The sequence below is a fragment of the Etheostoma spectabile genome, chromosome 5 (genome assembly GCF_008692095.1).
Source record: "Etheostoma spectabile isolate EspeVRDwgs_2016 chromosome 5, UIUC_Espe_1.0, whole genome shotgun sequence".
Classification (NCBI taxonomy): domain Eukaryota; kingdom Metazoa; phylum Chordata; class Actinopteri; order Perciformes; family Percidae; genus Etheostoma; species Etheostoma spectabile.
This window is the reverse complement of record NC_045737.1, coordinates 20,409,998-20,431,016: the sequence shown is the minus strand read 5'-3', so window position 1 is coordinate 20,431,016 and position 21,019 is coordinate 20,409,998. Positions and strand designations below refer to the sequence as shown.

General features: G+C 38.5%; 2 protein-coding genes and 1 long non-coding RNA gene across 3 annotated transcripts in view; 2 read left to right on the top strand and 1 right to left on the bottom strand.

Annotated features, from left to right (window-relative positions):
• fgf10b (fibroblast growth factor 10b) overlaps window positions 1-5,055 on the top strand; it is a 10,602-nt gene extending 5,547 nt beyond the window's left edge. Inside the window, exons 2-3 of the mRNA XM_032516241.1 lie at window positions 3,358-3,461; window positions 3,809-5,055. Of these exons, the coding sequence (XP_032372132.1) occupies window positions 3,358-3,461; window positions 3,809-4,000 (296 nt within the window). The 3' untranslated portion in view covers window positions 4,001-5,055. The remainder of the gene's footprint in view (window positions 1-3,357; window positions 3,462-3,808) is intronic.
• Window positions 1,561-15,489, bottom strand: LOC116689663 (uncharacterized). The gene is made up of 3 exons (XR_004332065.1): window positions 15,434-15,489; window positions 6,945-6,950; window positions 1,561-1,571 (listed from the first exon to the last, which is right to left on the bottom strand). It is a non-coding gene; the product is annotated as an uncharacterized LOC116689663 (long non-coding RNA).
• paip1 (poly(A) binding protein interacting protein 1) lies at window positions 7,540-17,832 on the top strand. The gene is made up of 11 exons (XM_032516240.1): window positions 7,540-7,925; window positions 9,749-9,900; window positions 11,419-11,613; window positions 12,560-12,672; window positions 12,943-13,054; window positions 13,448-13,573; window positions 13,657-13,763; window positions 14,247-14,364; window positions 14,468-14,522; window positions 14,965-15,043; window positions 16,984-17,832. Exons 1-11 carry the CDS (start codon window positions 7,727-7,729, stop codon window positions 17,069-17,071), a joined length of 1,344 nt encoding a protein of 447 aa, XP_032372131.1. The 5' UTR covers window positions 7,540-7,726; the 3' UTR covers window positions 17,072-17,832.
• Window positions 17,833-21,019: the final 3,187 nt, after the last annotated feature.

Here is a 21,019-nt window from a genome sequence, read left to right as displayed (position 1 = left end):
ACTTGTCACAAAGTGATGCATGTGCGACTCACGTCTTCACTAGTCGCAAAGTGACGCATGTGTGACTCAAATCTGCACTCGACTTACATTGGGCAGTGACACATTCTATAAAGTTACTCTGAGATGGCTCATTCATTTTTTACTGAATTTCTGCAGCAAAAGACACGAAATGCATGCATTTACTTAACCCAACAAAATAAAAAGGTAGCTCTCTACCTTTTTGCTTCAAGAGAAACTGCAAAAACACAATCTATGGTAAATACAATATACTAATATCTATTGTATAATGGCAGACCTGACACATATAAAATAATGCAGTTCCTGTAATTCCACCTGATATTAGTGTTTTCATGACATTGACCTAAGACTGACTAAATGTTCTCATTGGGAGAGAACATGTGTTAGTGTTTTGGAAGAATTATGTAATTCTGAGACGTGTTTGCAGTGTTTTGGTAGACATAGTGCATTGTGTAAGTGTATTCTTGTATTTTGAAAATCAGTGTTGGAGTTTACTTTACAATGTTTGATTTTAAGCATAAAGTTAACAGTTGCCAGTTGTGTGTCGTAGGTGTGTTGGTGCGTTAACAGTTTGTTTGAGATTGTTAAAAGCATTGAAAAAAACTGTTAAATTACTAAAGACAAAATGCTATAGAACAAATTGCTGCTTTTCATTCCGTCTTTACCTTACGTAAAATTGGTATATTATAAAATCTATATATTTTCTTTAAAGAAACTATTGAGTAGTGTGAAGTCACCCAAACTGTAAAGATGAGAAAGTTAGTACTTTTTGTATTGGTGTTTGATGCCAGTGTTTTTACTCAGGGTGTTCTGAGTGTGTGTTATCTCAGTGAGGGTTGTTCATAGTGTTTGCTGCATTGAGCCTGTTTTGAGACGAGTGTTCAGAGTTGTGTTGCTTGGAATGAGTTTAGCAGAAGATGTGAACTGTTTAGCTCAGGTGACTGCTGGTAGTGCAGACTGTAGTTAGAATGTTGCACATATGGCTTCAGTTGTGCCCACTGTAGTTTAGCAATCAAAAAAAAAAAACTGTTATCAAAGCAACAGCCTTTTGCGTGGGCAAATAAAACAGATGGTGGTCTTATGGAGGTTTGAGGAGAGATGTATAACTTTTCTCTGAGGTGGGGAAGAGGATGGATATCCCTTATGTGTAAATACACTCAGTGTGGTCCTTATCAAGTGTTATTGCTACATATCCTGATTTACACCTTGATCCACACTATTTTTCAGCATGGGAATGGCACCAATTGACAATAACATTCTAATTTATTTGTCCAAAGGTTGTTTTGTGGGGCTGTTGAACATTAATTTAAAAAAAGGAGTGAAGTAAAAGTGAGAAAGAATAACAATAAAAGCTGCAAAGCACATGGTTTTTGGCATCCCACTGTGGAAAAACCACCTTTAATTCTCACTGGCATTGTCTGCTTCCATTCCACAACCAACGCACCATTTACTGTTGTAACTCCAAACAGAGCGTATCAAATAAGCCACACAAAAAAAGCAAACAGCATGCAAAACAAAAACGGCTGTCTCCCCACATAAACAGCTGAACTTAGCTGACTTAAGGCTACATTTTTCATATGCGGTTTGTAAAATTGTACCCCATACAAAGCATTGGTGTCACATTTAAGGCCTAATGTTGTAATCTAGAGGAAGCTCATGGCTTTTTCCTATAATTGCAGTCGTAAGCTCATTACTTTTTACCTGTGGGCCAAGCTGAGCATTCAGCAGAGAGCAGTGAATGGAGATTTTGTAGTTTCACAGCCAGGTAGCATTTGCAAGTGCACATTCACCTGTTACAATATTGTGTGTGTGTGTGTGTGTGTGTGTGTGTGTGTGTGTGTGTGTGTGTACGTGTGTGTGTGCGTGCGTGCACACGCATGTGTGTATATACAACCTGTCTCGCCCCTGCCTCCGGTGGCTGACTTTGATCAGTGATCATTACGGTCTTACTAATCCTCACTCCACCCCCAGTCTCACTGTCATGGCTCCTCTGTCCTCCTCTGTTCTCCTTCCTTTCATCCCTCCCATGTTTACAGAGCAGCCAGAGACTGCCATAGATTGTCTTACATCCTCACTCCATACCTGACACTTGATCCCATAGAGAAACCAGCTCCTCTCAGATCTTCAATGCCCGTTGTGTCACAGTCAACACCACCGCCTTGCCGGTTCAGACCTCACGGCCCCGAGGTGCCACTGTTTGAACTAGAAACTGATACAGTCAAGACCTCACGGACGAGGAGGGAAGCTGCTGTGTTTTTAGGAGGGGGATTGTTCTTTGGGAGCACACCTGCATCCTCCACTGTCCACTCATGTACCAGGCTGGCAGCCTCAGAAGCCCCCCAGCCACCGGAGAGTGGGTCCGACAGTGGAGCGGGCTGCCACACAAACAGTCATCAGACAGAGGGGGGTTGCTGATCTGATCAAAGGATGTCGTCGAGTCTCTGGAGTTCACACCCCACGCTGAAGTGTGGGTCTGAATGTGTGTGTGCATACAAACCGTGTGTGCTTTTTGGGATAAAATAACGACAGCTCACAGGAAGTGGGGAAAGGAAGTCAGGGAGGGAGGCATGAAATTAAACATGTCATAGGAACAGGGGAGGTTAACACACACACAGCATAAGACAAGACAAGTGGGTTCTGTGGTCAAAGGATACATTAGGAAGTTATATCTCTCTGACCTCTGATATGTAGACTACACAAATAATCACAGCTGTCTACGGCAAAAGCAAGCTTTTGTTAATAAATTAGCTACTCTAATAGCCTATAAGAAATCTGAATTGCCTGCATAGGGACTTAGAAACCTAAATACCAAACAGAACATAAACAACCTAAGAATCTCTGCGGTACTCGCCTATTAATGTTCACACTAAATGGCCTGTGCAGCTGGAATCTGTTACACAGGTGCAGGTTGTAAAGTAACTTTATAATATCACTGAAATGTTAAATGTGAAAGGAATTATTGTGGCCTTACGCAAAATTCCCACATTGTGTGTTCCCACATGTCCTGGAATGAGCATGCAATCTTTTTATTCATTAGTTGCTCTCACCGATGTCTGTTCAACTTTATGGATTTATCCCAGAGTATACATTCTTTTTTGAATTTTATCTACAGTAACTATGAGTCGGGAAAACATTTAATCACTTTTACTACCACTGTGTTCTATTAGTTTCTCTGAACTAAAAACATTTTAATGGTTGTTTTTTCTCTGTCAGTTCAGCTCAAACTGCTGAGAAACACATGCCTGGACAATCACTTTACTTGCACAAATGATAGAAGCTCTTATGCTCACTCTGAATGTTGACACATATCGATACAACCATCTTTTTGCTGAATCCTAGGTATTCTGGAAATCACATCGGTGGACGTGGGAGTGGTGGCCATTAAAGGGCTAAACAGCAACCACTATCTGGCTATCAACAGGAAGGGAGAGCTGTACGGAGCGGTAAGTATCCGGGTCAGGGGTCAATCTAAATGCTCCAGAGAGAAAGAGAGAGAGATAGCGTTCGATTCTTCTGTCCTTGTCAAAGAAGCCTTATCTTAACTCTGAATCACAACCAGGCCAGTGCATACATGTTAACCTCTAACTGCAATTTCCAAAGTGCACACTAGTTTCTACACTAGTTTCTAAGCACACAAAGCAAAAAAATGTGATGTAGATTAAGGAGTAGTAAATTAACCAGGTGCCATGAGCAACCACAATGGATTTGCAAAAGGAAATGATCTGTGTTTTTCCTTAACCTTATATGGCGGGGTTACAACAATGAAACATGATACCTACTGTTTTTTCAGAGAGAGTTTGGTGTCGACTGCACCCTGAAGGAGCGGATTGAGGAGAACGGCTACAACACATATGCGTCAGCTGAGTGGAGGAACAAGAAGAGGCAGATGTTTGTGGGTCTGAATGTCCACGGGAAGCCACTGAGAGGAAAGAAAACCCGCAGGAAGAACACTGCCACCCACTTCCTTCCAATTATGGTGTGAACTGGAGGACTCAACTGGAGAAGGAGGATATGCAGCACTGGACAGAGAGGTTCTCAATACTGAAAAAAACTGTAAAATAAAGACATTTAGTGAGAAATCTCTCATTTGGAAACAAGGCACTAACACTGTTACACACAAATAGGGTCTCTGCTCCTGACTTTGACTGAGATCATGAATTTGATTTAGTGGGAGAAGGCGATATCTGTGTTTTTTGTGGCACAGGATGAAATATTTATCCTTTTTTCTGTGCCAAACAGTTTGCAACTGGAGGATTTGTGTAATGTGGACAACACAGAAGATACTGTCCCAGCTAATGTACTGCGGTAGATGCAGAAAATGTTATTTATAATCCATATTCTCCTCTGAGACACCAGATAATCTGCAACATAAAGGTGAGCAATAGAAATGGATAAGATGAGGGAAATGATTGGTCAGTTTATCATGACAGCATTAAATAATAGAGAATACAACACATTTAAAGCAAATGCTTGATACTTAACCACTGTGTTTTGACTGTATTGTAATGATTTATTTATTTTGTGAAATATTTAACTGGAGGGGAACACTTACAAGGCAAGCATTCCTTTGCATTCTTTACTTTTTATAGGAACTCTCTTATGTGAAAATAAAATACCACTTTCTCCTCTGCAATGCTGTCGTCTTACTCCCTCAATTTACAAAAAAATGACTTTCCCACTGGGGAACTGCAAGTAGTGAGAAACCCTGGTGAACGTTCAGGTCACGGTAAGTCTATGCTTATCTGGCCTTTTGAGGTAGGAAGGGACAAAAGGCAACCATTAATGCCTAGCCAGATATTCCATGTGGCAACCATTGCACTAATGATTAGTTCCCTAACAAACGGGAAACATACAGGCCGACCACAACAAAATGGGAGGGAGGTAACTTCCGTGGCATGGCCTGTAGATGCTGACATCATTTCCTAATATCACCCCATTACTCTAGAGCTGCAACATTCCCAGATAGCAGGAGGGCTCGAATAGTAAAGTTGCTGATAATACCGGCAGAAAATATGAACGTTGTCGTGTTGCATCACTACTGCCCATACGTTTACTGGAGGATTTGAATGTGTGTGGAGGCAGAAATTGGAAAGAGAGATATGACCTGTGTCTGACCACCCACTTCCCTCAGTAATCATCTACAAACACACTAATCAATGACAGCTGCCCTGATGCAGATCAAAAGACCACGGGGAGAACATTAACACCACAGGCTTCCGGGCCTGATGTTCTTTTATCCCGCCTCTCTGAACATCCATCTCAGCAAAGGCATGAAAAATTGGGAGAGTTGACAAAGACGAGAAGGTGAAATACAGAATGCAAGAGACTGTCTTTGTTACCAAATGTATCCTAGTTGGCCCTTTACTTTGACTCCAGATTGGAAACAACACAAAAAAATGTGAACTTTAGGAATCCAAGGTCCAGGAAACCATTTGCTTTGGGCTACTGTATATTTTCTTTTAATGGTCGTTTAAGGAATCACCATGATGGCCGATGGCAACATACGGAACACAATTTCATGACCATCTCTGCACCACACACAGGCTACACAGCACTGTATTACATTTCTCCACTCTCTTTAAGGTTAGGAAGTTTAACTCAGGGGCTACTGGGTGAAATTCCTGCATTAATTCAAATGAACTCATTAAGAAATATGTCTTTGGACTAAGCTTCTTTTTTTTTTCCTTTACTTATATTTCTAAACTAAAGTTACAAGAAAAAGAAAACACAATAGGACGGTTAATTTGGTCTCTGAAACTACACCACATCCAGTAGTACTGTATTTTCTTAGAATTGTCTTTAATATGTCTGGATGTAACCTCAAGATGCAGTCAATAAATCACCAAGGATATGATCTGCATAATGTGCACATTTTTTAAAATTTAAAATGTGCGGTGATGTCTTGATGAGTATGCATTTGATCCCCCTCAGCACCAATCCTAGTCATTGGTCACCTTGTACATTCCTGAGATTTGTGAATATTTGAACTTCCTCCAAGAGACTGGCATGGGGGGGGGGGGGGGGGGGGGTGTCGGTGCAGCAATAACAGCAAATGGAGGCAGTAATCAGTTTATCAAAGTGGGTCTCCGCTATTCTGGCACGGGAATTCTCTGTGGCATAATGTGAGCCAGCTTTGGGAAACAAGTGGAAAATGGCTGGAGGCTAAAACAACTAATGAATACTTACACTGAGAAGTCTGGTGCAACACATGTTTGTAGTGGGCTGCTACTGAGAGAATTTGGGGAGAAAGGCACTTCTGAGGGGCTGCACAGGTCCAGAATTTGATCTGTGGATAAATATAAATGTGTGTCTTAAAAATCAGTTAAATATCATTTTCAACCCTTGGTGCTTTGGCAAATATTTTAGATCAATTTAACGTTATTTAACCCATTCAACTACATATTACACACTCATGTTGTGCAGACAACCACTATAAACACACAAACAAAGAAGTAGCTCACACTGCAGACACTGAAGCCACGTCTTCTAAAAAAAGGTTCACCTCCTAACCAGGAGTTTACATCCACTCAAAACTTTTGCACCAGAATTTAGGGCAAAACCAGACCACTGTTTTTTAATAAATGTGACATAAAATCAAATCAGGAGATCCAGAATTCCTGGCAGTGTTTAGAGATTTTTATTAAAACCATTTAGACAGATCATGTTACAGATAACATGTATAAATAAAACTGAACAGTTGAATCAATAAATATCATGTGAACAGATTTAATTTACAGATGTTAAAAGGGGTTGGGGTTTTGCTGGAGGAATTTGGACTCATGACCCCGATATTTCTAAAATCCCACCCACAGCAGCTTACAGTAGGCTACATTAAATATTAGTCACGAACCACACACACTTGAGTATTCCAATTTTACGCTGCTTTATACTTCTATTCCACTACATTTCATGGTGAAATATTGTACTTTTTACTCTACTGCATCTGACATTAAACCATCTTAAAACATGAACTATCTTAGTTAAAATTAGCACCAGCACCTACAGTAAAATACTATACTTACACATGTAAGAATCAGTTATAATAATAACAATAATCCAATACTCTAATGTGTAATAGTAGAACACTCAGGGGCCTTTTGTTGCATGTCGAATGACACTTTCCCGCTAACACTTAAATATATATGTGCTGTGTATATATTATTTTTATGTATGTATTTTTTTTACATATATTATGTTGTTATTTTTTTTTACAATAATTTTTAAAAGGAAATAATTCATCTGGGAGTAAACCTAACAATTTGTGTACAGTACTGGAGTAAAATTATGAATGCGGGACGTTTACCTATAAATTAATAATATGCATGCATATTTAATTGTGATGTCTAAAATTACTTTTATCGGAATAATCTTACTGTCACCGATAACACCGTGCTGTATTCTGAATTTGCACCATGCACCATTTATGGCTGAGCTTCCACTCCAAGCCACTAGAGGAAGACAGTTTTTTTTTCACATCACACACTGTTATGTCTATGATAAAGACAGCGAGTTTGTTGTTCAAGGAAGTGACCAAAAAAGTTGTGCATGATACTGACACTAGCCAATAGAGAAAAAAAGCCATCATGAAAGAGAGATAGGTTGTGTTTTGTTGTGATAAAATATAAGCAAGCAATTGCTGCTAAGCAAAACAAAAGCAGTGAACACCATTTCTTCTTTTAATGCTGCTTTGAGAGCCAGGAGAGCAGACATGAACGACAGTTTCGACCGAGCTCCCGGAGCAGGGAGAACCCGAAATCTAACCGCGGACCCCGGGCTTGCGGGAAGCGCCGCCGGGGATTGTGACACCAAAACAACGCTTTTCAACCAAAGGGAACCATTGAGACAGCCGCGAACATCCCCGCCTTTTGCCGAGAACATTAGCACGGCCAACGTTGTGGGTGGTGGAGGTAGGGAGCTGTCAATTAACGTTAGCTGACGACAACTGAGCTAGCTAATTTAGCTAGCGTTAGCTAGCTACTTCAAGATTCGATTTCATGTAAATTCAACTCACTTACATGATCACGGAAGGCCAGAACTGTGTTTGCATATATTTAATAGGTGTCACATAAATTACCTCCGCCTTGGAAGTTCCTCTGAGAAGCCAAGGTTAAGTTACTCGTTTATTAATCTGGTTCTGGGACGTTAATTAGCTAGCTAGCTGCTAAATAACATTAATGTTCGCTAGCTTCATTTTGGCGTTGCGAAATGCACCTGTTGGATTGTTATTTCACGTGAAGCAAAAGCAGCGTCTAAATAAAGCTCCTACTCAGATGTCACGTAGTTGATTAGTTACGTGCCAGGTTTAAAGCTGTACCCAGCTAACACTTTGAAAAGCAAACGTTATGTTATAATAGTCATAAATAAAATAGTAGTGGTGTTCTATACTATATAACTATTAATGTTACACTAATGTGCTTCCTCACTATATCATAATGTTATACTACATCATGTTATTATATTACATTGACCTCTTGCACGATATTCCAATATATTAATGCAGACTAACACTTGAGTTCCATTACTTAACCAAATCCGTCTGGTGTACTTGGTTTACGTAGACCTATTGACTCGGCTCCTATTAATCACACCACTTTCACTTTATAATGTAATTTGTCTCCAAATACTCTTGGATAGTCGTTATTCTCTTTAATTTTTTGTACCTATAGATGTAACCTTATTATTTTGTATTTTAGCTATAAAACTCTATTGGAATGAGTACTATGTTGGACAATTGGACGCCCTGCTATTGTGATCTTTTTCTAAAGGACTCTGTATGACCATGATGACATAGGCAGGTCTGAAAACCACAACCTGTGTTAAACTGCATGTTTATTGAATGTCTCCTAAAAGTACATTTGTATCAACTTGTATGGTAAAATATGTGTTGGTATTTCCTTCTGAAACAAATTATTTAAATGAAATATCACTTCATCACTACAGTTCATACCCAGCATAATTTAGTACTAATTTCTGGGATCAGCCAACCAACTACAGATATTGCTCTAATATGTAGATATGCACTGTACTTAAGCAGCCCTTACAGTATAAAGTGTAACAGATAAGTCTGGGAGATTGGGGCTGCGACAAGCACACATGTCACACAATCAGTTGCAGCACTGGGGAGCGGGTGTACACACACTATCTTGCCATTGAAACTCTTATTACTGACACAGCAGGACTGTGATACATATTAGGAAGTAATGTTTTTTAGTTGGTAATGTATTGCATCTTTGCACTCAACATAGGTTTATAAGCACAAAACTGTATAAGCACTGCATTACAGTGTTTAGTATTGCAATCTGTTTGTTATGGGTGGACTATGTCCTGTTGATTGTTGTTTTTTACTGTGTATGTGTTTTACATTTTGTGCCCACATTGCAAACCCATTTGCATCTGGGATAATAAAGTCACCCATGAAAAGACTAAAACCAGCAAATAATTGATCCTACTAACAAGTACTATCTCTGTGTCCAAGGCCTGATGTAGCATATTCCTCTGTGCCATAGACTTTCATTGCTGCCAAAAAAAAACTATTAAATACACATCAATGACCCATGTTTGAACAAGTTTTGGTAAATAAGTCAGTATTTTTCTCAAAAGGAAATATATATTTATTTGGACAGGCTTTTTTGAAAGTTTAACATTTTTAAATTAATAGATTACAACAGTAACAATGGGATGAATAGTGTCACATGTAACAAAGAAAACATCTTTCTTTGTCCTCTTTCAGATTTGAAAAGACAGAGCAAACCCCAACAAAGTACAAATGCCAACAGCACGTCTGCCTCCACAGGTTTTAATGAAGTGGATTCTTTGGTCAAGTCATCAAAGCTTTCTGCCAGTGCCCCAGAGTTTGTCCCCTCCGGAATCAACCCGTATGAAGTAAGAGGAATTTTCACACCATCATTGCCTTTATTCTGACACTATTATCCCTATTTAAGTGTTTTTTTCCTTCCAAGTTGGAGTCAAGGACTGTGTCAGGAGCTAGGTCTGGGACGGTTACAGCATTACTGCAATACCGCGGTCACGTGTCACTACCGCGGCGATGCCATCATCACCGCATATGTATATATTTTTAAAATTCATTTATTTACTTTTTGATCACGGAAGTTACAGGAGAACAGATATCATGTGATGGGAAATATAATGAAAGCAATAATAATTGTGTTTTCCTCATCGACTGTCTTCAACCCTACATTCAAGAGTTTATGGAGAGAAAGAAACTTAAGTTGCTCGTCACTTCAACTTTGCATATGGTGATGGGCAGTCCATTGAGCTGAGGTGGACGTGGACACACCAACGTTACCGCTGCAGTCCATTGCACATTAGCCTAGCAGCTAGCGGAGTTCCTTTCTGTTTATAGCTCAATCCCGACAAAACCCGCACTGTTGAGTTTCAGCCTGCATGTCCCTTTTGTAGCCTAAACAAAGCAGCTTATGTTGGTTACATTAGAGAGAGCAACAAATTAGCAGAAAGCCGAGTTGGAGAGGAGAGAAAGCAACTTGGCCGTATATGACAGCAAAACACAGTAAAGATTTTCATATTGAGCTGAAATGGAAACACTGTGCTAAGGGTTAAGTCGATATTTTTCGGGGGTAACTATTCACTTTACCGGCGGTATTGACAACAGATAAAGCCACCGTGTCTTGTGAAGCTCAAGCTTGTTTTTTTAATGTTAACTTTTGACTCCTTTTACACCAAGTTTGCTATCTTTTTTCCCTCTCGCTTTTCCTCACGGCGGCACTCATAGGCTACTTTCCGTTACCGCTCGCTCTTCTTGCGTGACCACACGGGCACTGACATCACTCACCTTGCCATGCTCGCTCAAACTTACGCTACTTTCGTAAGGGTGTTGCGGTATACCGCACTACCGCAGGAATTTCTTGCTTTTCAACTGCGATAACTACAAATCCATACCGCCCCTCCCCAGTAGCGCATCCATCATTACTATGTCGTTTTTATTTTATTTATTTAACCTTTATTTATCCAGGTAAACTGTTTGAGAACCAATTCTCATTTACAAACATGACCTGGCCAAGAGGCTACAGAAATAGATATGAACATACTGTACAACTTTACATAGTCAAACACATGACACATAGAACAAGCAACTGAATAAAAAGGAAATAAACATACTGTACAACTTTACATAGTCAAACGCATGACACATAAAACAAGCAACTGAATAAAAAAAGACAGTCAACAAAGAAAGAAAGAGAATAAGAGCTTAAATATGTGTGTATAAATATGGTTCATGATTGTCAGCAGGAACAAGATTCCAAGCATCCATCATTACTATGTCGTGAACTTCGATTTTCTTTATTTGAATATGTTAAGATTCTCCATTATATTGCGTTGAGATTTTTTTTATTTTGTTTGTATTGTGATTTTTTTGTGTAGGACCCCTCTTTTTATGATGACGACAGCTATTACGGTGAACCAACCTTGGCTGATACAGTCACAGAATTCCTGGCCCACCTGAGCTCCTCACCAGGATCCTTCGAGTCGGATGTTGAACAAATAACTGGCATGCTCAATTCCTGGGTTACTACTGAAGAGTTGTTGAAGGAGCTGGTGGAACTGATCTACACACAGGTTTGGAGACACACATTCAGTCTTCATTTTGCTTTATATACATTTCAAACACAATGATTTCACACCAAACCTGCCTAAACACCGCATACACATTAAATATAAATTAGTGCAGTCAGTTAACGCGTTATTAACGGTGTTAACGCAAACCCATTTTAACGGCGTAATTTTTTCCGCATAGCAAACTTTTTAGTTTTTTACACATGTTGCAACAATTAGTAACGTTAGAAAAACTACAACACCACACCAGATCTACTAGACTAGAACCGAAACAACAGGCACGCACTTGTTTGGGCTTGCGAGCTGACCAAAGAGTAGTAACGTTACGTTTTGAGTGGATGGCAAGCACGAGACGCCAAAATGAATGCCAATAAGATTCTGAATGGAAAGTTTACTATTTAAAAGTTTCCAAATGGTTCCATTGACAAGACCAAAGTGATCTGTGTGTTTTGTAGTTGTGAACTGAGCTATCATTGCATCACGTCCAGTCTGAAATACCACTTGATGGCCAAGCACACAGCTGATGCCAATTCTCCGCCCCTTTGTCAAAGTATTTTTTTCACCATTTTATTGATGGACAGTGTTACATTGTGTGAGAGATTATTTGCTCCAAGTGAGAATGTTACTTAAATTGTACGCTACAGGCTATATGCCAATGTTGTTTTCACTTAAAAAAACAAAACAACATTTGCACAAAGCAAGCCAATCCACTTTTCCGTGTTGATAAGAGCATTAAAGTGAGAAAAAGTAATGGGACAAAAAGAAATCAGGAGACATTTCTAATAAATAAAAATGTGCAATTAATTCAGTGTTAACTATGACATTAATGTGATTAATTGCAATTAAATATTTGAATCATTTGACAGCACTAATATAAATGCATGTTTCTGACAAAACAAACAATTGTATAAGGTACCTTACTGAGTATCAAGTTTTCTTTTCATTGCAGTCTACTGCCATTCCAAACTTCTCTTACACTGGTGCCAGGCTCTGTAACTACCTGTCGCATCACCTCATTGTCAGTCCACCAAGTGGCAACTACCGTCAGCTGCTCCTGCAAAGGTGATTTATTCCTGCTTTTATTGTATTTACTGTGGGTTCATATTGGGGGTAGTAGACTAGATCGAATGATAAAAAACTTTCATTCAATACAATTTCTTGATAATTGGATTGAGGAAAAAGGGTCATTTTCTTATTAGACAATGTAGAAGCAGTAACACATGTTGGTATCACAAAAGCGATACTAGAAGTTGAAGTATTTTTACTGAGCATTGTAAACTGTCATTGTTTAGTCAAATTAACATTAAAAAGGAAGAACAATTTCTTCCGTAGATGTCGAAAAGAGTATGAACAGAGGGATGTAGCGGTTCGAGGAGACCCGGAGACTCAGAAGAAATTCCACTCTTTTGTGCTATTTCTTGGAGAGCTCTATCTTAGCCTGGAGGTAAGACAGCAGTATTTTATCATGTAATGCAAATGCATGTATTTAATCACTTTGTTTAAATTTTCACTTCACTATAGTGACTTCCTTTTTGAATCAAATGATTATGTCTCTATTTGGACAATACCTTGCACTGAATTTAGCCTCGCAAGCAATGCTTATACTGCAGGTTGTGAGCTTGTCGGGGGGCCCACATGCTGCCCCAGTGGCACTGGGGAACACTTTGCTGGACTTGCTAAGAGTACTTGCTAATTTGTCAAAGCAGTCCATTCATATAAAAAAACAGACCAAGCAAAATACAATTTTATGCTTATTTGTATCAACTTGTCACTTATTTGAATTGCTCATTGCATCAGTCATGCGTTATTTGTGCCAATCTTCTTTTTGTTTGTTTAGATAAAGAGAGCAAAAGGACCTCCAAATCGAGCAGATATCCTCCTCAATGCGCTGAAAGACCTGTTAATCAGTCTGTTCTCCAAACCTGACGATGCAAATCTCATTTGCGCTGTCAAACTGCTCAAGGTTTCAAATCTCAATGAGATATGTTTACAGATTTGTAGTTCTACTGTGTGGGAAAGTAATAACAATGTCTTTTAAATTTACAGCTGACAGGCTCGGTCCTGGATGACACGTGGAAAGAGAGTGGAAAACCACACATGGAGGAACTGATCCAAAGAATAGAAACTATTCTACTGGATGCCACTTGCAGCAGGTGTGTAGACCAATGTGGTCTTTTGTGCGCTGCTGCTACTCAACGCTTAGGCTTAAGATAACTGTAGATATAAAAAGCTTGACTATGCGTAGACATCTGAGATGCTCCAAACTTACAGGGATATTTGCAGAGGTGTCTGCCAACATAGTTGCACCCAATGATCATGTGTGTCCCAGGCGTAAGTGTTGAAGACATTCATCCATAATCAAACGCTTTTAGAAGAATAGATATTCTTTCCCAAAAAATGAAGTCATCAAGTATATCAGGTTTTTATTAAGTTTTAGAAACAACCAGAGAAACCAAAAGAGGTTTAGCTTTTTAACACACACAAACACACACACACGGCAATGGGAACATGTAGCGTCATTCAGAAGTCAGCCATAAACTGGCAAAAGGCTGAAGCGCCAAAAAACAAAATATTTCAGAATTAAACCCTCATAGATGCTGTGTAAAACCTTCTGATATGAACATGTCTGTCCTCAGGGATGTCAGACAGATGCTTCTTAAACTAGTGGAGTTGAGATCTAGTGATTGGGGCCGAGTCCGGGCTGCTGCAGCAGCCAGCAACGCCACGCCGGACAACGACCCTAACTACTTCATGGTGAGTGTCCACTGTACTATACTCCCATTTTTTCTTTTCTTTTTAATTCAGAATTTCTTTCTCTGAATTTCTGTTTTTTATGGATTTGTTTGTCTCCTCTCAGAATGAACCTACATTCTACACAGAAGATGGTACTCCTTTTACAGCAGCAGACCCAGGTGAGACTATGCACACATGTTTAGATGATAGATCAGGAGCGGGCAACACAGGTTTGCTGTCTAAGGTTTTCTTTTGTGTTCAGTCAATCACAGGCACAATGGACATGTAAGATCTTGTTGGTTATGGAGATATAAAAACCCACGATAATAATATTAAGTGTTTCTGTGTAGTTTATGCACACAAATGAAAAGGCTAGAAGACAAAAAAAGTCAAAATTTCTTAAATTTCAATTTACACGCTCAAGCTTCTGATATCCAATTTTAGATAGAAATATTTGTAATAAATATGCATCTTGGCTTAATTCATTCCGGTTACTCTCCTTATCCTAGTCATTGAATAAGTCCTTTAAACGGTAAAAAGAAGCAGTCCTCACTAATTTAAATAGAAAAAACGTGTTGCTGCCTCTCATGTGCCTTAACGTCTGCCTCTCTGCTTTTACAGAATATGCTGAGAAATACCAAGAGATCCTGGACAGGCAGGACTATTTCCATGATCTTGATGGAGAAAATGGAAATGAAATGTAAGTACACATCATAGGGATGAAAAAACATAGATGGGTCAGGCACACCTTTCCCTGAATGTTCCATTCAAATAAATTACTATCACATCCTAAGCCATAATCAGAAAACATTAAATCAATGCCAGTCACAGCTTTGTGATGTTTTTTTTTTAGATTGGTTGTATAGTGGAAACTGAGCAGGCAGCTACAAAAAATTCAGTGCAAGGTATTGTCCAAATAGAGACATAGTTATGTGATTCAAAAAGGAAGTCAATTGTGTTGTGTAAATTGAAACAAAGTGATTGAATACATGCATTTACACCACTTTAGGAATGATAGTATAATGCTGTCCTACCTGATGCATAACATTAGTTAAGATTAACCAATTCATTATCTCCACCCGCTGCATACAATGAATAGTGTGTAGGATTTAGGGCAATCTATTGGCAGAAATGGAATATAATTTTAATAGCTATGTTCACTAGTGCATAATGACCCACTAAATAAGAGTCGTGTTTCCCTTACCTTAGAATGTTTTTATCTACATATGGAGTAGGGTTGGCCGATAATAATATCAATTTCAATACTGTCGTTAAAAAAAAGCAATGCACTTTTATAGGAGACAAGGATTAAATATTAAATATAATTTATTTAATACCTAAAAAAATGTGCGGTTGTCATCACTTCTGCAGTTTGGCAGCATTTTGGATTCCGACCTAATGAGAAGAGAGAGATGTTTCAGTGTTAGTGTTTGTTATTCAGTTTCTGAACGGTGTAGGCACAAGCCATCAGTTTGGTGACACCTTCTGTGCCTTACGTCATCATTTTTTAATTAGTCACTGTAATAACGTATACCGCGGTAAAATAGGGAGGAGGTTTCACGGCGTCAACATTTGGATACCACCAAACTCTAATGTGGAACGGGTCGTCTTCACAGATTCCGCCATGTTGCACCGCCATGTTTCTTCAGTAGCCCAAAACGGACAAACCAAACACTGGTTCTAGGTCGGGCCTTTCGCGTCAGCCACTGTACAGTACTTCTCCCACACGCTGGCACATAAGAGAAGTTTCAATTGGTTGCAATCTGCAACCCCACCACTAAATGGCACTAAATCCTACACACTGAACCTTTAAAGTTGTCAAAAGAATTGATACTTCTTCGATACCACGTGTTTTAAACTTTACGATCTACTAATTCTACTAGTTAATTTTACATTTGATACTATCAAAAGTACCAAAAAGCAAGATTGTTAGCTGTGGCAACTGGCTTTTTTGCCTTGGTATCGAAAGAGACATTGAGTAACTAGAATTGTGTCTAAGTTGACAACCGTATATTTAGTGAACAAACAATTTTTTTGACATGCTTTCATTATTTATCCATTAGTTTCGTAGGCAAACAAGCATCTAAAGTACAAATAACGTGGATGTTATGAAAGTAATGTGTTGGGATTATTTTAGTACTTGCATTGCATTTTTTAAATCAGATTTTCTGGTAACTGCTGCTTTATTAATTATCTGGGTTATTCAACACTAAATTATGGTTCTATTAAGACCCAAATCTTTACAAGTTCAACAGTAGCCCCCTGCTGCTGGCACATCTTCACTTATGTGGCTGCATAGTGGCTTCACACAGGTCATATGACCACGACTGACCTGTGGGCCCCTGAGCTTGGTGAATGTGTTTGACTGGACCATAATGCAACAGGGTTAACCATTGCCTTAGATTCAAATTAGTCAGCAGTTAGGTATGAAAGAAGGCTTAGCTTGCACCTATCCTCTCTCTCAGAACTTTGTAGGGTTTGTCTGTGAGCTTGTTTTTTTGTTGTGTATATGGCAGTTTCTTACACAAATTGTTGGTAATGTGGCATTAGTTACATACACCATTAGACATTCAGGAGCACATTTGTCTGGAAGATCTGAAAAGAAGAAAAAAAAAATCACTTGTTTTGTTGTTTTCACAGATACGACTCTGAAGATGAGATGGAGCCTGAGATAGAAGAAGCTTTTGAGAATTTTTGTTTAGAAGCAGAGAAGAAACGACAACAATGACACAAGAGTGAGAATCTGTAAGACTCAACAGGCACATACTGTACTGTTCCCGCTCAACTTTCTGGAATGTTGAAAAGGAAAGGAAACTAGAATCAGATGGGTTCAAACTTTCATTTTACTGCAAACAAGCATTTTAAAATAAGAGCTGTTCATAGTTGCACTTCTGACACTTTTTTCCTTCAGTGTTGATTAGGAAATGGGGAGAATCAACAGGGTTAATCGTTTGAAATATTGCGGGGTTTTTGGACATGAAAGTTCTTTCTTTGTCGTTTCAAATAATTTCATGAACGTATTTCCTGAATGCCTAAACTAAAATGCCAAGTGGGAAATAGTTTGCTGTGGATTTCTTTGGAGTTCTTTTCTGAAAAACAGATACGTTTCATCAGAGGTATGCATAATTTGTTAAATACTAATTAGTTGCCCCTGCATTACGTATAGGCCAAAAAGTTGTGCACCTTGGAAAATGCATTATAGCTCTAAAAAACTTTTTTTAAATTCAAATTGGGAAGTGAGTATAGATAAACTTCTTTTGGGGCTAAGCATTTTAGCATTTAAAAAAAAAAAAAAAATACTAAGTAAAATATTAAACATTTTGAGAATCAGCGGTCAGGTTGACATAAAAAGGAAGAATTGTCCCAAGACTGAAAGACTGTTTACCAGCCATCCATGGAGCCCATAAAAAGGAATGTTGTTCTGTAGTTTGTACATATTATTTATGGTATTCTTTGCCTGCAATAAACTCTTTATAATGTGAGATTTTATTTGCTTGATTTGTCTTTGAGCCTTTTTGAAGTTGAAGGAGATATACGCAGATAAGCGTCATATATTTGATGTTTGGCCCCACACATTTCATTGTGAAGTGATTTATTTATTTTTTTCAGACACGTTCAGTGGCGTTTCAAAGAAAAATGACTGTTTACTTTAAATTACTGTTAGCGACAATACCTTCTGTATAGATTTTATCTAGAAATTGTCCCTCTAGTCTAAGACTCCATCACTCCATACTAAATGAAAATAAAGTGACAAATACTATATTTATGAAAAATAAACAAGTCCATGGTTTCTTGCAAGAAAGAGCACATTTAATTTAGGACTAATAAAAATATTGGAGAAAAATGATCTGATTGCAATACAAGCTGCAAGAGAATAATCAGTAAATAGTTTAAGATCTCTCCTACTCTACTTCTCTCTCTCTCCGGTGTAATGATTACAGAAATATTTCCCAACTGCAAACAGGTCCGTCTGAACCAACTCTGCCATCGTCTGGTGACTTTGTGTTTGTGTAACACTTGAGACAAAGAGACTTAAGAACATCACCTCACCTTATATTCTAATTACATCTGATTCCTATCAGGACAGAAAAGCGTGTGTCATTACCGTATCTGTCGGTCAGCTGACAGAATTTCCAGTTCTGTGGGAGATTTGTGCAGAGATACATTGGCGTGCTGCTTTACAGTTGACTAGTAGGCCAGTAGGGGAATGAGAAGGCTGATTTAGTTCACTGGTTTCAGACTGGAAAATGGCCCTGTGAGCTATTGTTTTGTGAATTATGCAAATCTGGTTCATCAGGAACAATAACAATTGGAATATTGATAGTTACTGATGATATACGATTGACAGTTGCTTACAAGTTAGTTGCTTTATATTTGAGGAGTGAATTGGTTATAGCTCATCACTTGTTTCACCTAGACATTCAGGGTTTGGAGACACACACAAAAAAACACCATCCCACTCTAATAATTTCATCCAAAACTGCAATAAATTCCTTTAGTGTTGTCTTGATTTTAATGTATCACCTCACCTCATAGTTTGTAATTTTGTGTATTAAGTTGTTCATAATTGATAGTGAGGAGTATGTGTAAATATAAATTGCTTATGTACATACAGTACAGTCCTTTTTTATTAATACATTATTTTCTTGATTACACACGCTATTTTGGTTTTACACTTAACTGTATCCCTTTTTGCAGTATTTCCACTGCATAGTGGGTGAACATCTGCAGTGTTTACATTATATTTTAATATTCAGGGTTAAAGTGCTTTAGGCTTGCAAAGACCCATTTTACCAAAGGGTTAAAAAAGGATCAAGATACAGAATAAGATGACAATAGTGACGATGGTAACTGGGAATCTAATACAAATTCCGAAAAAAATACACCAGTTACCAAGGAAGATCATGTTAAAATCTTACTGTGTGCACATTTGCACCACCTGGTGACCAAGTTGATTAACATAAACAATATGCTCCATTCATTGTCAAGAAACGGCATCAGTTATTTAACTCAAGACTTATAGTACCAAGTAAAATTCTGAAGTAAAAATACTTTAAATTGAGCATTTTTCCATTGTGATATTGCTAATTGAATAAAGGATGAACTTATTTTGACAACGCTGGTTGTAGGTTACTTTAAATAAAGTCTTGTCATTATCACTTGAAGCAACACCATATACACCGTACTTCACACATTCTATTACAACTGAGATTATCCCATCATGTAGGTCAGTTCCAGGAAGCACATGATCGTAAAACCCTGAGATTAAAACACTCAAGATTACAACTTCCTAGTCTCAAGCCTTTTTATTACCACTACATCTTCTAATCATCACACCATTAATATTGTTCAAATTATGCAAGCTTCTGCCCTTCCCTTGGCTCATACAGGCACCTTTATCATATAAAGAATAGATACACCTTAGACATTTGTTGTATGTGTTCATATTGGTCGTAAAGATTCTTAGTGGTGGCCTGAGCTCAGAAGAAAATGACAAACAGACATACCATGACATTGCCTTACCCTCAATGACACACCACAGCTATTTTCCTTGCTACAATAAAATAGCTCTTTACTTTGTAACTCCCAGCACCAAGCATGCATGTATGTTGAAATTGTAGACTCACATCTTGGATTGCCTAAGAATATTGCATTTTTCTCTTTGATACAGTCTGTTTCTTTCTGTCTGTCAGGGGTACAGTATACTGAGGCATCCTGGTGGTACAGCGGTGTAAGATGATGCATGTCATATAACCACAACAATCTGTTTCAGTATTGCTTGGGGTGTTTGTTACATGTCACCCCCTCTCACACCGGGTGTCACAATCAAAAATAAGTCATGGGACACCACTTAAGCTAGGTAGCATACTTTATGTGTTTGTCCCATCATATTTTAATGGAAGATTTCGTTTTTAAAGCATTTTATTTTCACTGTACTGTTATTTTACTGTATCAACGATACCTTGCAGCAAATTTATGTCATTGTTAGCATCTGCCAATTGTTACTACTGTGACCTTTTATTGTTTGAATTGAAACACTCTCCCCAAGTCTGTCTTCAATTATTGGCACCAAGCCGTTGTGGCATTAAATAGACCAAGGACTGATCACTGCGCGCTGTTTTAAACCAGTACCTAGTTTAAATGGTTTCTGGTCGTTTCATTATCAGGGACAACAGAAACAATATAATTCATTTAGCATGAGAGTGCATTTTCAATGAGTGTGAGCGTGTGTGAGGAAGCCCATTGCACACGGCTGATATCTTAATCAGAAAAAATCTACACTTAATTCAGGATTAATAAAATTTGGAGAAAAATAATCTGATTGCACTACAGACTGCAAGAAGCTAATCACTAAATAGTTTTAGATCTTCTGATTATAAGTAAGATCACATCAGCTAGATACATTTCTCCAACTTTGGTCAGTACAAGGCAGTATTAGCTGGGAGACTTCTTCTGAACGAGGGCACACTTGTGGAATACCTACAGAACAGGGACATGTAAGTCGTTCTTTCTTTTGTAGATTATGGTGAACTAGTGTGTGTTGTGGTAACAGTGTTTTGCCATTGAGAATGAGTAGCATGAGTAGCACTAGCATGGGCTATGGTTAGCCACCTCGTCTCGGCTAGTTACATAGAAAGCCGTGCAGATTTTGAACAGCTCACCCGGAGACTGAAGG